Genomic DNA, 16,055 nt, shown 5'->3' on the forward strand with positions numbered 1-16,055 from the left:
TATATATATATATATTTTGTTCTGGCATTGAGCACTTGGGATAAAGGGACTACACTGGGCAGTACCAGACAACACAAAGCCATCTGATACGACACTCATGCTGCCCACCTGAGAATAGATTTATACACAGAAAGCAGTCAGACCAATGCCCATCAGTGTATTGTTTGATAAACCACATTCACAAAATAATGGTCACATCAAAACCAAAAAGCCGATCAACATCTGGGTCCATCACAGCGATCAAGACTGTACAGTCAGAGCTGTTTATAAAAGTATATTAAAACAAAAATACTTTGGTAAACTGAGCAGTGACTATTCCTCAAGGCCTTCATCCTCTTCATCCTCATCCTTCTTAGCGTCGACCTCTGCTGTGTCCGAAGACTCATGCAGGAGCACGTACTCACGGCTACTGAAGCCAAACTTCAGCACGTCCTTCTCTTTGAGTTCATAGTAGCGCTGTGGTTCTATACGCTGGTTGTTTAGGTACGTGCCGTTACCTGAACCGAGGTCAATGATGTAGGGCTTCACTCTCCTGCCTGTGGTGCCGTCTGCTCGTGTGAACTCCACTAATCTGAAGATGACAAACACAGAATTCAAGTGCACAAATAAATGGCTATAAACAATGGTGCAGTTTAAAGTAACTGATTAAATGCACTGTTATTAGCACAGCGGTTATTTTTAGAGAACTTGTCATTTCTTCTTAACCGATTTATGCATTCAGAGATAAAGACCTGTCTATATAGTCACCCTTGTGTTAGTTCTCTACGTGTTACCCGCGTGTGGGTTCTCTGGTCAAATTCAATAATTTGACAGGCACTAAGGTCTGATTTTCCATATAGTTGTAGACAGTTACACTCAGCTCCAGACCGATTAACACCCTTGATAAAATGATTAGGAAAAAATTTAGTCCTGGGTGAACAAAATGGGCCAAGTCCAAAATGATAAAATACTATGCTTTTAATGGGCTTAACAAATAATTGGTCAAATAATTAGCGATTGAATTAAACAAATGCACTCCTGTGACCTCCTGTGCCACCATTTGGTTTACTTTTGCTGCAGTGAACTGTTTGGGGGAAAGCTAGAAACAGGGAAATTCACTTACAGTTATAATATACACATACACTTATTCTTGCATGCAAAGGTAAAATCATGCTTGATGTAAAATTCAAACCACCATGTCTGGGTGTACAACTAAAACAAAGTAAAAATAAAATGAAGTAAATAAAAAAAAAAAAAATACAAAAAAAGAAATAGAAAGCTGTCCGCAAGTTTACCCACAATATTTAAACATTTAAAGCCAATTTCCAGACCAATATTATATGAAAACGAAATGAAAAGTGTAACAAAATCACATATCAAAATGTAATGTAAACAAAATGTAGCTAAAGCATGTTTCCATTTACTTCTTTACTATACGGTTACGTGAGTGTTTAGGAACTCTTAACTATTCATTCCTGACTTCCTGTTTCACTAGGGAACATGCAAGGTGACAAAAAATCTGATTACCCATAGTTATTAATCAGCATGGGAAAGATGAAAGAACACGCAAAACAAACAAGACAAAAAAAGGTGTCTACACCTTCAGAAAATCAGGGAATGGCTATAAAAATGGATCAGTGTTAACACAGTGGACATGAGTCTGAAAATGTCCTTATCAGATAAACTGCTCTGTACTTTCTCTGTGCTGTTATGTTGGCAATAGCAGGTTGCACAAAGTACTAAATGCAGGGGCATCAATAAATATGACAAGGGTTCTTTTGTTTTAATTTAGATAATGAATTTAGTTCAATTGTAGGCTTGATTTCTTTCATATTTTCAGTTAATAAAGAACAAAGATTTTTTTCCATAAACTTCCCTCTTTACCAAGGATGCCAATAATTCTGGAGCTGTCTGTATATGGCTATTTATGTCATGTAATAAATATGGTAAAAAAAATAAAAAGTTCATGCTGATGTTGTGGATATCAGTGAACTGTTCTAGTTAAACAAACATCACAAGTACAATATATTTGTTTTTCCTCACCTGTACTGGAATACAGCATGCTGTTTGGAACAGGACGGGTGGTCAATAGGTATGTCTGCTATCTTCCTTTGCCTTCCAAGCAGATAAGCGCTCTGCCGGTGGATGTACATCACCGGAAGTGGCTCGTCATTTTTGAAGGGGTACAATCGCCATCTCCTTTTAGGGATTCTGGCCTCAGGAGGCTCGTTATACTTGATAACCACCCCTCTGAACGTGTTGGTGTCTTCCACCAGAGCACCTGAGAGTTCAAAGCTGGGCTTCTCTTTCTCAGCAGCAGGGGCCTCCTCCTCTTCCTCTCCACCAGCAAAGGCATGTGGCTCATTTCCATCTCTTGCCTCCTGCCTCTGACGGTTTTCTCGGCGACGCTCGTTGTGCTGCTCCCTTTCTCCTTGCTGCTGCTGGTACTGTTGTGCATCCCACTCTCTGTGCCGCTCCTGGCCTCTTTCACGTTCTCGTTGGGGATGCCGCTGTTCTTCCCTTTTCACGCGTCGCTCATCCAAGATATTTCCCCTTTCATTACGCTCCTCTTTTTCCTGTAAACATTAGTAAACGGCCCAATGAGTTAGTTAATGAGGCAGTTCAGAAACACAAGGAAGGTCATTACAGAGAAACAGGGGCAATTCCAGAAGTGGAAAAAATCTTTTAGATCTTGTCCATGTTAAATGCTTCAAACATGCAGTACTGTGACAATATACAAGGCGCCCCAAAAGTCTCCATTTGCAAAACGCCTTCAAAATTTCTCCTACTTGGTTTATATTATTATTATTTTTCTCCAGATAGCATTTAAGAAGAAATTATTGAGATCATTCTCATGGCCAGGAAGCTGTCGCAAGATGGGAGAGACGACTCTGTGTGTTTACAAAGAAATGTTTACAAATCAAACATTTCTGAAATAAAGCCAAAATGAAATTTTGCTAAAAGTGTGTTAATTTCCTCGATGTATGGAGACTTTTGGGACACCGTGTATAATAACTGAGTACAATATACTAAATGAATTGTAGTTTGAATGACCCGCTTTATCTTATTATCAGCTCCGTGGTGTGGACTCCGACTCCTCCTGTCTCGGGCTGATCTGTCCCCGTGTCGACCCGACAAGCGGTCTCTTCTTCCAGGGGATCTGTCTTTCTCCCTGACGGGCGATCTATAAACAACAACAACAACAACAATAACCACCACCACAATTCACGTCATGCTTGTTGCTACTAGTACCAAAGCTGCTCTAGCTGATGTGCCTGTGGAGACCGCCTTCACATATTAATTCGCAAAAAAGCAGGACTTCAGAACAAGTGTCAATGTTGTAAAACTGAACCAGGTCACGCACCTGTGCTCCCGTCTCCTCGGCGGAGGACTTGTACTGCTGCGGTTTGAGCCCGAACTCGAGCGGCGCGATCTCTGCGGCCTAGCAGGACTGACTTTTTCCTGTTTAATTTTTATCTTGCCATCGCGAACAGGAGACTTTTTGTCTCTTCTCTTGTTATCCATCACGAACAACAACTAGTCACGAACGACAACTTCGATCTTAAACTGAGCTCATATCCACTATAGCACAAAAAACTTACGTTATAAGTGCAACATACTAAAAGACCTTCCCGCACACTTCCGGTTATGTCGTGTACGTCGGCAAAACGGTCCCTCCTCCTCTCCCAAAGCAGGACGTTAGTTCCGTTTTGTCGGTACTTTCACCGCCATCTAGTGGTGGAGGAAAGAATTGTAGATTATGAAGCTACCAGTCACTTCAATTAAGCCACAGGTTCCCAAAACATGGTAGTTGAAGCGTCTTTTTCCTGTGCGTTTGAATGTTTCCCTTACTCTAAAACACCTACATTAACTCAGGAAGCGCCGTTAATTAGCTTAGTTGACCCAGGTGTGTTGTGAGCATGGGAAACACTACACTGTGTAGGACAGGGGTGACTCCAGGTCCTGTGCAGTAGGCCGTGTGTGAACACACTACCCGCTGAAAAATCCCGTTTGAATTTCCAAACTATGAGGTTTTTCCCCTAGCTTATTTTGCTACTTGATTAAATTGATCATTACATTTTTTAGATTTTTTGATCACCTTTCTCTGTTTTCTTCAGAATAAGAACAAGAAGGATTTTTAAGCATGGAGCATTGTTCTGTTCGAGCTTTTAATTTCTTACACTTAAAGTAAACGAGTTTACTGTTTTCCTGAGGCATATTTAAAATTAGCAGGTTAACAGGTATGCAAACTTTTTAGCTTAATAAAGGTAAGTGCTGACCCAGAACTTGCTGTCAGTGTAATAACCCCAACAAATGAACAGAGGATTTTGTTTAGTAGAATTTCATTTTATTAGTCATTTTGTTTTTGAAAATCGAATTTATAATTTATATATATATATATATATATATATATATATATATATATATATATATATATATATATATATATATATATATATATATATTACACTCAGCAAAAAAAAAATAAATCCCTTTTTCAGGAGACTGTATTTTAAAGATAATCAAAATAAGCTTTACAGATCTTTATCAGAAACGGTTTAAACAATATTTTTCATGCTTGTTCATTGAACCATAAACAATTATTGCACATGCACCTGTGGAACAGTCCTTAACAGTTACAATAGCTTAGGACACTAAAGAGACGTTTCTACTGACTCTGAAAAACACCAGAAGAAAGATACCTAGGGTTCCTGCTCACCTGCATAAACATGCAATAGACCTGCTGCAGGGATGCATGAGGACTGCAGATGTGTTCAGAGCAATAAACTGTAATGTCAAACTAAGACAGTTCTACAAGGAGACAGGAAGGACAGCTGATCGTCCTTGCAATGGAAAATTACATGTAACCATGTGTCCCCACCAGACATGACCGAGAACTTGTAAATGCCTTGGTGGAAGAGTGGAATAACATCTCTGATCTCTGAAGAACTGACAAATCTGGTGCAGTCCATGAGGATGAGATGCTCTGTAATACTTAAAGCAGCTGGTGGACACCACATACTGACTGTTACTTTTAATATTGACCCCTTCTTTGTTCAGGGACTCATTATTCCATTTCTGTTAGTCAAATGGCTGTGAAACTTGTTCAGTTTATGTCTCAGTTGGTGAATGTATTTATGTTAATACAAATATTTACACATGTTAAGAAATTTGCTGGAAATAAAACAAATTGAATGTGAGAAAACATTTAGTTTTTGTTGAGTATATATATTTTTTATAGGTAGACATATATATATATATATATATATATATATATATATATATATATATATATATATATATATATATATACACATACATACATACACACACACACACACACACACACACACACAAGTATTTTGGCATCAAACTGACTGTAAGCATTATTTAAACTCAAACATGAACAGTTGTCCTGCATTACCAGAAAGGTTTATTTTACTCATGGATGCTAACTTTGTTTACACTAAATTTTGTTGCATGTTATTGTTGATATAACATGGTATTGTACTGATATAAGATCTCCTTACAATGACATGTTTGTAAGTTTAGTTCAATTACAGTCTCTTTGCAAGTGTAGTTTGAATGACATATTTCCTCTTCTGAACTGTGGACTTTTGAATAGAATAGAAAAATGTAGTGTGTGAGTATACAAGTATATATTATATACTGTGTGCTATGGGTATGTAATACAATGCACACTAAACAGAATTTGCAATATTTAAATAATACAGTGCAGTATATTTTACTAGCCCAAGGTGATTTCAGCGGTACTCTGCCATAGTAACCGTAAACAACAACGAGCTCTGCTAGACGGACGGGAAGCTTTCCTGAGACGTTTAATTCATTTAAATCGAAGACGTAATTGAAAAACAAACAAAAAATCTGACCATGATTCCTCCTACTGAGTCTTTGTTGAAGTATGACAACCCGGAGCTGGTGAGCAAGAACACCGAGAAGAAATCACCAAAGGTAACGTTGACTCGCGCTAGCTGCAATCCTTGCTAGTTAAGTATAACTAGAGATAAATATGCTAGTTGCATTTACTGGAATAAAGCTGGCTTGACGTTTGATATTCGCGGATATGCGGAAATTAAGGGACCGTCTCTAAAGTTACAGACGACATTTTTACACAAGTTTCTAACTTCAATAGCATTTGAAAGGAATGACTTGTACATTATATATATATATATATATATATATATATATATATATATATATATATATATATATATATATATATATATATATATATATATATATATATATACACACACACACATACATACATATATATATATGTATATATATATATATATATATATATATATATATATATATATATATGTGTGTGTGTGTGTGTGTGTATATATATATATATATATATATATATACACACACACACATATATATATACATACATTATATATATATATACATACATATATATATATATATATGTATACACATACATACATACATACATACACACACACACGTGTGTAATAAATAAATAAATATATATATATATAAATATATATTATATATATATTATATATATGACTTACAGTCATATAACCAACTGTAAAATATTCATTTCCATATGAGACTAACTTGAAGCGATATCAGGTAACAAATTCATTTCATAGTAACAAATTTGTAATTGACCTGAAACCAGCCAGCAATATTTCCTCTGTAACACTGAGAATCTCTCACACAGTTTCAACCTAAGGCTCGGTCTCTGAAGGCGAGTCCCCAGCAGCCTGCCCTCTCTGGTCCAGTTCCACCTCCACCCAAACCCAAAAGCCCTTCATCTGATGCCATTAAACAGCAAACAGAGGAGATTCTTAATGCCATCCTACCACCACGGTAAGGCCATCCTGCTCTTCCATAGTTGTCCTAATATGCGACACTGTATGAGTGCTTGTGTGAACTTGTTGCAGGGAATGGATGGAGAATAATCAGCTGTGGGTACAGCAGGTGTCCAGCACGCCATGTACCCGGTCAGACGTCATTCATCTGCAAGAGGAACTGGATCTCAAACTGCAGCAGAGACAGGCCAGAGACACGGGCATTTGCCCTGTCCGTAGAGAGCTCTACACACAGTGCTTTGGTGGGTTAAAGAAACGACTCATTAAAACAGGATTACATAATCTGCATTATTGGTACATTATTCGTAACAAACAGGAGACCGAGTCCATTATCAGTGCTAACACGTCAACGAAAAAATGTTTTGGGTGCAATCATTAAGGGTTTTTGGTTAGTTTTTTGCTTGCATGAAATCTGCAGCTGTTTGACACACCCAGATTGTGAAAAACCAGCAACATCTTACAAATTTAGTACAAAACTTAAATAGAGACATATTCAACAGCATTCCTTTCTAAAATATACCAATTTATTAAAAAAATAAATAATAAAATTGTCATTTAGATGAGCTCATCAGACAAGTGACCATCAACTGTGCTGAGAGAGGAGTGCTGCTTTTACGAGTGAGAGATGAGATTCGCATGACCATCGCTGCCTATCAGACCCTGTATGAGAGCAGTGTGGCCTTCGGCATGAGGAAAGCTCTGCAGGCTGAGCAAGATAAGTCAGACACTGAGAAGAAGGTATTCACTGCTGTTCATCCCTGCTTCTTTCATTTTTTAAAAACCATATTATGGTATCTGCATATATCGTCTGTAATTGAAATTGTAACTTGGGAAGATTGCAGACTTGGAGAATGAGAAGAGGGACCTGGAAAGACAGGTGAATGAACAGAAGGCTAAGTGTGAAGCAATTGAGAGAAGAGAAAATGAACGGCGACAGGTTGAAGAGAAGAAGCACACTGAGGAGATCCAGTTTCTCAACCGCACCAACCAGCAACTGAAGGTATGCCTTTTATAAGCCATAAATTACCATTAAGACAAATGACTGAGACACTGATATCTTCATCTAAAAATAATTCCTTATCTCCTTTTTTTTTTTTTTTTTTAGACCCAGCTGGATGCAATCATTGCCCCAAAGAAATAATAATAAAAAAAAAGTGCTATGCATCAGATTATTTCTAAATAAATGCAGACTTCAACTGATAATATATTTCAATATAACAACATTTTGCCATGTCAACTTTATTGATGAGTTCTCCTGTGATGGAGATTTTCAGAATTGTGGAACAAGGACATCATAAAACAAGGAAATTATTAAACTGAATAGGTTGTCATTTACAGTTCTGGGGTTTAGAGTGAAACCACATCATTGTTTTGTGGATGGATGGTGCATTGAATAAAGTGCATTTAAGAAGTTCTGATTCAATTCCAGATCCTCCTTTTATACATCTCCATCTCTCACATCCCCTGTTCCAAACCAGACAAGTCCATGGAAATACAGCTGTGACCAAGCAAATTGGTTTATCGCTTAGCTCTTTTGCATTTATTGCCTTCAGTGGGTGCTTTTCTGTTCTTATTTTTGTTCTTAACATTGTGTGTGTCATAATAACGGACGCCAACCTTCTTTATCTTCTGCGCACGGTCAATCCTTCTTTTCTGTGGAGGTTTAAAGCAAAAAGACAAGCGAGAGAGAAGATTTATGGTTATCATTTGTTTTCATGAAGACCAGAAACATTCTCTGCACACATATACTATTATAATAAGAGCACAAACCAATTTGTGGTGTCTAAGTAGACACATGAAAATGCCTGACATCGGTGGGGTGCCGGGAGAACAGTACGTACCTCTTTTGATGTGAGCTTATTCTGCCGCACTGGCTCCTCACTGTCGAGAGCCTTTCTCTTCCTCATGACATGTACCGCAGCTAAAGAACAAAAGGGACAATAATTAGTGTGAATATTCATTACTCTGAAACTCCAAACCTCCTTCTTCCCATCAACCTGTCTCTAGTATGGCTCCACTAACAGATCTGTAGGTGTGTGCTTGCTTTTTATGGTTTGTTTTGATAAAATCACGTCACCTCTATGTTCGTTCAGCTATTCATAATTAGTGTGCATAAAATGTATTCAGAAAAATTCAGGAGGTACTCATAAAAAAGGTTAAATCAAATTAATTAAAAAGTACAATCTGTACATTAACTAATGCTGTTCATATACATGGTTAACATACTCAAAAAAAAAAAAAAAAAAAAAAAATGATGGCTTCACTACTAAATTTAGCTTACCTTTCGGCTGTGGCTTCTTTATGTTTGGTTTTGTTTTCGTTTCACCTGAAACAAAAACCTTCTCCGACAGGCCCTTAGGAATTCTGTTGAAAACAAAAGCAGACAGCTTATTACTTACAGGCCACCCATCATATCATCATGGCCAGAGCTTCCAAGATTGATTCAGATCCAAAAACCCAGAAAAACAAAACAATGTAATGTCACAAAAACATTATACAATGCGTCATAAATCATTAGGCAAGTCCAGGGCTCCTGCCAGAGCGAACAGAAAAGGAGTCTTGAGGTGGAGAGAGTACGAGTGTTCACCTTACATAACCCTGCTTGCATGGCCTCACACAACCTTGTTAAAAGAAAAGGAAGCACACATGAAAACAGACAGGAAGAGAGAAAAATGAAGGGGTATACAGACCGAATGGTGGAGAAACGTTTGGACTTGGCGCTGTCCAGGAAATGCTTCAATTTGGCTATCTTCCCGTCCAACTCTTTGTTCATCTCGCGTGTAGTCTTGGCCGCTGCTCTGTAAGAACAGCCGGCTACAGGTAATTCTTTTCCTTCCTCTGCTTCTCCACTCTCCTCTTCTCCATTTCCACTGTCACCCATATCCTCTTCTTCCTCCTCATTTGCCTCTTCGTCATCCACATCTGATCCACAGGAGTCTGGCAGATCAGGTATCTCCACTGGTACAAGATCTTCCTCACTGAATTCGGGAGCTACATTAATTTTGCCGAAGTTCTGCTTGACACCAGCAATGATCCTTTGCACATGTTCTTGTTTCTGTCTCTGCTGCAGGGGTGCATCAAGCTCAGTGGATTCAGTCATCTCAGTGTGCTGCTGCTCTGGTTGGTCTTCATAAACTGCCTCCACTGCACTTACCTCTATTGGCAGGTGTGCTTTTGCCTGTGAGGAAGGACAAAATTCATGCCATTTTAGTTTATTATGCCATGCATGCAATTTACAGTTGAGGCCAAAAGTTTTCATATTCCTCAACTAAAAGACGCTCAAACTCAGTTTTCACAACTCCGCACATTTCATGTTATGCTACATTTCCTGTGTCAAGTCAATTAGAGTATCTACTTTATTTCCATAAGAGGTCATTTTGAAACAGTAGTTTGGAGACGAATTTATTTCAGCTTTTATTTACTATATAAAATTTTTTGTCAGTCAAAAGTTTGTTAGTATTTGGAGGCACTGCCTTTTAATTACTTCAACTTGAAATCAAATGCTTGGGGTAGCCTTCCTCCAACTTCTCACAATGTGTTTCTGGAATGTGTTCCCGAAATTGGTCACTCCTGACAGAATTGGTGCAACTCAGTCAGGTTTGTGGCCCTCCTTGCTTTGACACTTTCAGTTCAGTCTACAGACTTTCTGTGGAATTCAGGTCAGGGCTTTGTGATGCTCACTCAAATACTTTGACTGTTGTCTTTAAGCCAGTTTTGTCACAACTACGGAGTTATGCTTAAGATCATTGTCCTGCTGGAAGACCCGGTCAAGACCAAGTTTTAACTATGTCTTGAGGTTTTGCTTCAGTATTAGATAATCATCCTTCCTCATGATGGCATCTATTTTCTGGAGTACACCAGTCCCATTTCCAGCAAAACACCCCCACAACATGATGCTGCCACCACCATGCTTCACAGACGGGATGGTGCTCTTCATATTAAAAGCTTCACCCTTTTTCCTCCTCAATACATAGGTCTGATTATTATGGCTGAACATTTACATTTTTGTTTTATCTGACCAGAGAACACTTCCTCCAAAAGGCTGGAGATTACCAGGAAACTCCAATCTGGCATTTTTATGCCAGTCTTAAAAGTAGGGGCTTCTTCCTCATCCAACAGCTATTCAGGCCATTATCATGTAGGCCTGTCTTAATGGTGGATGTACATACTTTGGTAACCAATGTCACCATCTCATTTTACCAGTTCCTTTGTTGTCGTCCTGGGGTTCAGTTGAACCTTTTGGACCGGAAAGTTAATTCATGCTTCTTTCCTTAACGTCACAGTATCCATGACCCAAAGATTTTTGTATTTGTATACAACTGTTTGTACAGATGCTAGTGGTACCAGACTTGTGGACTTCAACAGTTTTTTTCCCCCTGAGGTCTTGGCTGAGTTGCTTGGGTTTTTCCCCCATTGTATCAAGGGCTAAAAAGTAGGCCTTTTAACATCCACACTTTCATTAACTCCTAATTATGACAATGGGCCAATCAGGGTTCAAGTCAGGTGACTGTAATGGTCCTGTAGAATCTTCCAGGACTTCTGCAACCAAGCCTTCATGGAATTTGAGGTATGCTTGGGATCATCATCCTGGAAGAAGGTCCAATGACGCCCAAGCTTCAGCTTACTCACAGACGGCATGAAGTTCTCTCCTAGGATTTCCTGATACTTCAATAAATCAATCTTGCCTTCCACACACTGCAGGTTTCCATTGCCAGAGGATGCAAATCAGTCCCAGAGCATCACCAAGCCACCACCATGCTTGACTGTGGACTGAGTATTCTTTCTTCATTCTTCTTTCTCCAGACATACTGCTGAGCAATCGTGCCAAAAAAATCCAGTTGTTTCATCGCTCTACAGAACAGAATCCCAAAACTGCATTGGCTTATTTAAATGATTTAGAGCCAACTTTTCTTGTGCATGGAAACCTGTGATTAGTACACGCCTTACTCTGCTCACTGAAACCTCAGTGCCTGTTGCCACCAAGTCTTGCTGCAGGTCTTTTGCAGTCACTCGAGTTTTTCACAACTTGCCTTCTCCTTTTTCTGCCCCGTCCATATATTTCATACATTTTCTGCCCCCAGCCAGTTCAGGTATTTCATGTGTTCCAGCTCAAACACACCTGGTGCAACTAATGATGCCCTTGATTAGTTGCATCAGGTGTGCTTGAGACAACACCTGTTTTGCATATTTTTGCTGTTGTGAGGGATTCTGTTCAGGGGGTTGAATAATTTTGAGACTGGAGAAATCACAAGTTTCATTTTCAGTTGAATTTGGGGAAACTACTTGAAGCATTCGTTGTGTTGAACTATTTCAATTGATTTTGTTTGATTTGTTCATTGCAAACAGCTGAAAGTCTGTAAATTTTGACAAAACTGATTTGCAATTGGGGTTGAATAATTATGACTGCAACTATATTTTACCCTTACGTTCAGTTTGGTTCAAAACTCAAAAGACCACTTCCTTAGGCCCTTACAATGATAATTCTACACAATAATGTATTTTTTTGACCTCAAAAATTACATAGAACACTGACTAATAGGGATGAAAACACTTCCATTGGCAAATCTGTGCAAGCCAGTTAGGATCACATTCCTATAGTTATAAAACTGACAAAAAATAAGAAGCACTTACCACACAATACTGCAACGCTCAAAGGAAAGCATATACAAATTGTCTTTCACATCAAATGTATACATTTACTCACTGTGGTCTGTGCCACATTAAACTTAGATTAATAGAAATATAATAAATATTTTGCTGTTGCTTGTTCAGTTTATAAGATTATATAAATAAGACCTGGAAATTATGTTACTGCTGCTTTTTCGTGTTCACTTTGTGAGGCAACCGAATATTTTGGATAGCCTACAATGACCTTCTACAGCTGGGAGATTTAAGCAATGAGGTTGTTTTTCCCCCGTTTAAATGTCAGTCAGACTCTAAATCTATTTATTTTGTTATTCACTATGCCGACCATTTATTCTCCTCAACCCAGACTGTAATATTTCCAACATAAACAGTATTTTTGGGTGGAATCATAATGGTATGAACAGTTGTCACAAAAACAACCCACAATTGAACCATGAATAATGTAATATAGGTTCAGGAGTATCTACTTTATTTACATTCAAATGTGTGCATGTTTGGAGAGAATTAAACAATGCCTTCTTTCTATAAGGTCTGTTGGCATGCATCAAAATATATTCTGTTCAGGATAAAATAACTCAAATTGTTTTACCAAAAAATATCACAATACCAGAAGTTATTTTTTATGCCCGAAATGTTTGCTTGGATCACTTTCCCTAGTAACCATGAAAATCACTGAAAACATTTTGTATTGCAGATATTAGGTTTATTCTGGGTCATTTTGACCTTGTTGGTGATGAGGTAAAATAGAAAATGTTAGGGAAATAGGCGTTTGTAGATATTCCGGTCATGACCTGTGCCTCTTCGTTGGGTTCGACAGTCATCAGGGAGATCATCAAAAGATACTGGGTGTAAGATTTAAAAAAAAAATTGCTCTCTCTGGTGGAGAAATACTGCTAAATGCTAGTCCTAGAAGTACACTTCATAATGAATTTTAACTGCACCATTCTCTGTGTAGTTTAATAGGTCAGTTGTGTTAAGTCCATACACAATCAGAAAGAACTCCTAGTGAAGTTCATTTGATAGAATAATAAGCAGCACATAGCCTGCAAATTGAACTAGTTATCTAATTTTAGCTAGTTAGCTAAAATATAAATACTGGATGAAGTTGAATGGGCAGCTCTAATGTAATTTCTCAGCGTACTGCTGGCACAAGCCATTCACTGAAGCTACAAGCAGGAGCTAACTAACTCTAGCCTAAGATTCAGTGTAGAAAACAAATGCACCACTCATGGTTGTTAAACACGTAAATTGGTTGATGAAATACGCATATAAACAGTACAATAATACACAGAAATTCATATAACTAGTTGTTCACCGCTCGGCTATCATTATCCAATTAGCCAAAACAATCTCAGTGAAAAATTCTACAACAAGGATAAATCAATAGGTTCTCACCAAATTATCTGTTCAACAAGCCAAAAGTTCCTGGCCACGTCTCAAACCTGAGCCTCCAAATTGCCAGATACCAACCAACATGTTAAGAAGTGCATTTTGCTGTGTTAAGCTTGTTTTTTTGCCCTGATCCAAGGCTACCATTGAAATCAGAATACAGTATCTGTATTTATCTTACTTCCTCATCTGGCTCAGGTCCAGGCGGTTTGACGAAAAAGGGGATGCGTCCCCTCTGCCAGTCATTTAGCACCATTTTGGAGACAGTGGGCATATCAGGTTCTCCTCCCTGCATGTGAAGCACAACAGAGAAATTTAGAGCCTGTAATTCAAACATCCCAGCAGACACAAATGAATACCAAGTATTATTTTAGGTATTTAAATTAATTCAGGTATTTTCTTAATATTTAAGACTTTGCTTAAACAGAAACAATTCTGAATACTAAATGCATTTCTAAATACTAAAACACACTTATATTCTCACAGACAATTAATTAACACCTGATCCAACAGGAGCCAAGCAAAGTTGCTGCAAGTGAAGCTTGTCTTTCAGCCCAGCATTTTTAATATCTTTTAGAACTGGGGGAAGAGATGTAATCCTACATTGTAAAAAAAACAAAAGCAGCTGCTAATACCATGGCTCACACAAAAATCAATAGACCAAATTGTGGAATGGCTGAACACTTAAAAGCGTAGAAGATTTTGCTCTAAATAAGGAGCCACTCTCAACTACCTCTGGACACACAAAAGTAAAATGTTTAACAGCTTTATAAGCCTTGTATTAGACTACAGTTTGTAAGTTTGTACAAACAATTTGTAAAGATTTAGTCTGAAGTATGAAGGACAAGCCGCTTCTACTATTTTTGCCGTGTGAACTTCACAACCATCGATGCGCTGCATCAAGGTTCATTCTTTCCAAATACTGTACTGCTTGACAAAACTGCACAAGCCAAAAGCAGCAGGAGTTACAATTATTTTTCATTTAGGTTTTACTCCCCATTTTTAAATGGAAAACATTTGCATAGTTAAAAGCATGCTTTCATTAACAATCGGGAGTAAAAACCCACATATCCGCTCAGACAGATTCCAACCATGGTGTGCGTTCTACTGCTTCCGCTGGCATGCATGCGTGTATCGGAGCTTTGTGCTTGTTTACTGTGAGAAACAGAGCAAACAATTTCGGAGTTGGAACTGTATTTTAGCGTGCCGTGTGCTCAGTCAGAAGCCACACCTTGAGCAGTTTTCCCATGCGAAAGGCCAGCTTTTCCAAGAAATCCTCAGCAGAGCTCCAGGATGGGATGTGATAGGTTTTCTGTATGTATTCAGCTTTTGCTCTCTCCAGAACGGCGCCGATGTGATCCTCTGGGTTACGGATCTTCTCTACCTGGACCTAGGAATGAGGCACGATGGATGTAAGACAAAATGATCAGGTGGGGTCAAAAAGAGCAGTAAACAGAAAGCAGACTGAAAGTGGCAAACTCACCACTCCCTTCAGCACAATGTCACTCTCACTGTCCTCAGAGGGGTACACAACTCCAGGGCAGTCAATCAGGAAAATGCGTCTCATTAGTGTGATGTACTGCCATACCTAAAAAAAAGAAATGCATGAAAAATTAAATAACTATTAGGCTGTAAGAGTATCCTGGCTCTGACCTTCTGAAGTAATAGACTGGGGGCTCAGTCATGCTTGTTATGTGACGAAGGAAACCCTAAGCATCTCATTTCCTTAAAGGACAATAAAGCTGCCCTGTGGTGCTTTTATAAATTGTGGAAAATGCACAACTAAATAAAAATGGGGCCTAAAATTACAACAGTACCCTGTGGCAAGCACATTTACTTTCAGGCATTGTTTCAGTTAATGGCCTTTTGACCTGCCTTTAGTAAAACTTTTGAATAATGTACTAAGGCTCATCGGTTCTGCAGGGGCTACTGTTGCTCACCAGCCACAGTTACAGCCATTGGAAAATACTCATCCAAGTGACCTGAATAAGATTAATTAGCTGAATACTATCTGATAATTAGCTAAGGCACAACAAGATGAATTCTATAATTTCTTGCAATATACAGTCTGACAATGCTTCCTTTTAACTTCGGGGAATAGAATTCTTTTTTTTTTATTTTTATTTTTTTATAACAAACAATGTTTGTGGGTATATGCATAGGTGTGTA

General features: G+C 38.3%; 3 protein-coding genes across 3 annotated transcripts in view; 1 reads left to right on the forward strand and 2 right to left on the reverse strand.

Moving 5' to 3' along the window:
• snip1 (Smad nuclear interacting protein) lies at positions 1–3,654 on the reverse strand. Its single transcript, XM_017476173.3, has 4 exons — positions 3,344–3,654; positions 3,034–3,163; positions 2,023–2,555; positions 1–571 (listed from the first exon to the last, which is right to left on the reverse strand). Exons 1-4 carry the CDS (start codon positions 3,502–3,504, stop codon positions 313–315), a joined length of 1,083 nt encoding a protein of 360 aa, XP_017331662.1. The 5' UTR covers positions 3,505–3,654; the 3' UTR covers positions 1–312.
• Positions 3,655–5,717: 2,063 nt separating this feature from the next.
• On the forward strand, positions 5,718–8,407 carry dnali1 (dynein, axonemal, light intermediate chain 1). The gene is made up of 6 exons (XM_017476185.3): positions 5,718–5,952; positions 6,701–6,849; positions 6,924–7,093; positions 7,411–7,589; positions 7,687–7,851; positions 7,957–8,407. The coding sequence occupies exons 1-6, from the start codon at positions 5,872–5,874 to the stop codon at positions 7,990–7,992; spliced, it is 780 nt and encodes a 259-aa protein (XP_017331674.1). The 5' UTR covers positions 5,718–5,871; the 3' UTR covers positions 7,993–8,407.
• The window catches only part of gnl2 (guanine nucleotide binding protein-like 2 (nucleolar)), a 25,525-nt gene continuing 17,524 nt past the window's right edge, over positions 8,055–16,055 (reverse strand). The window contains exons 10-16 of the mRNA XM_017476159.3: positions 15,370–15,474; positions 15,118–15,276; positions 14,068–14,175; positions 9,542–10,029; positions 9,133–9,215; positions 8,693–8,772; positions 8,055–8,504 (exon numbers count right to left, since the gene is read on the reverse strand). Coding sequence (XP_017331648.1) covers positions 8,370–8,504; positions 8,693–8,772; positions 9,133–9,215; positions 9,542–10,029; positions 14,068–14,175; positions 15,118–15,276; positions 15,370–15,474 — 1,158 coding nt within the window. The 3' untranslated portion in view covers positions 8,055–8,369. The remainder of the gene's footprint in view (positions 8,505–8,692; positions 8,773–9,132; positions 9,216–9,541; positions 10,030–14,067; positions 14,176–15,117; positions 15,277–15,369; positions 15,475–16,055) is intronic.

Source organism: Ictalurus punctatus, chromosome 1 (genome assembly GCF_001660625.3).
Source record: "Ictalurus punctatus breed USDA103 chromosome 1, Coco_2.0, whole genome shotgun sequence".
Lineage (NCBI taxonomy): Eukaryota > Metazoa > Chordata > Actinopteri > Siluriformes > Ictaluridae > Ictalurus > Ictalurus punctatus.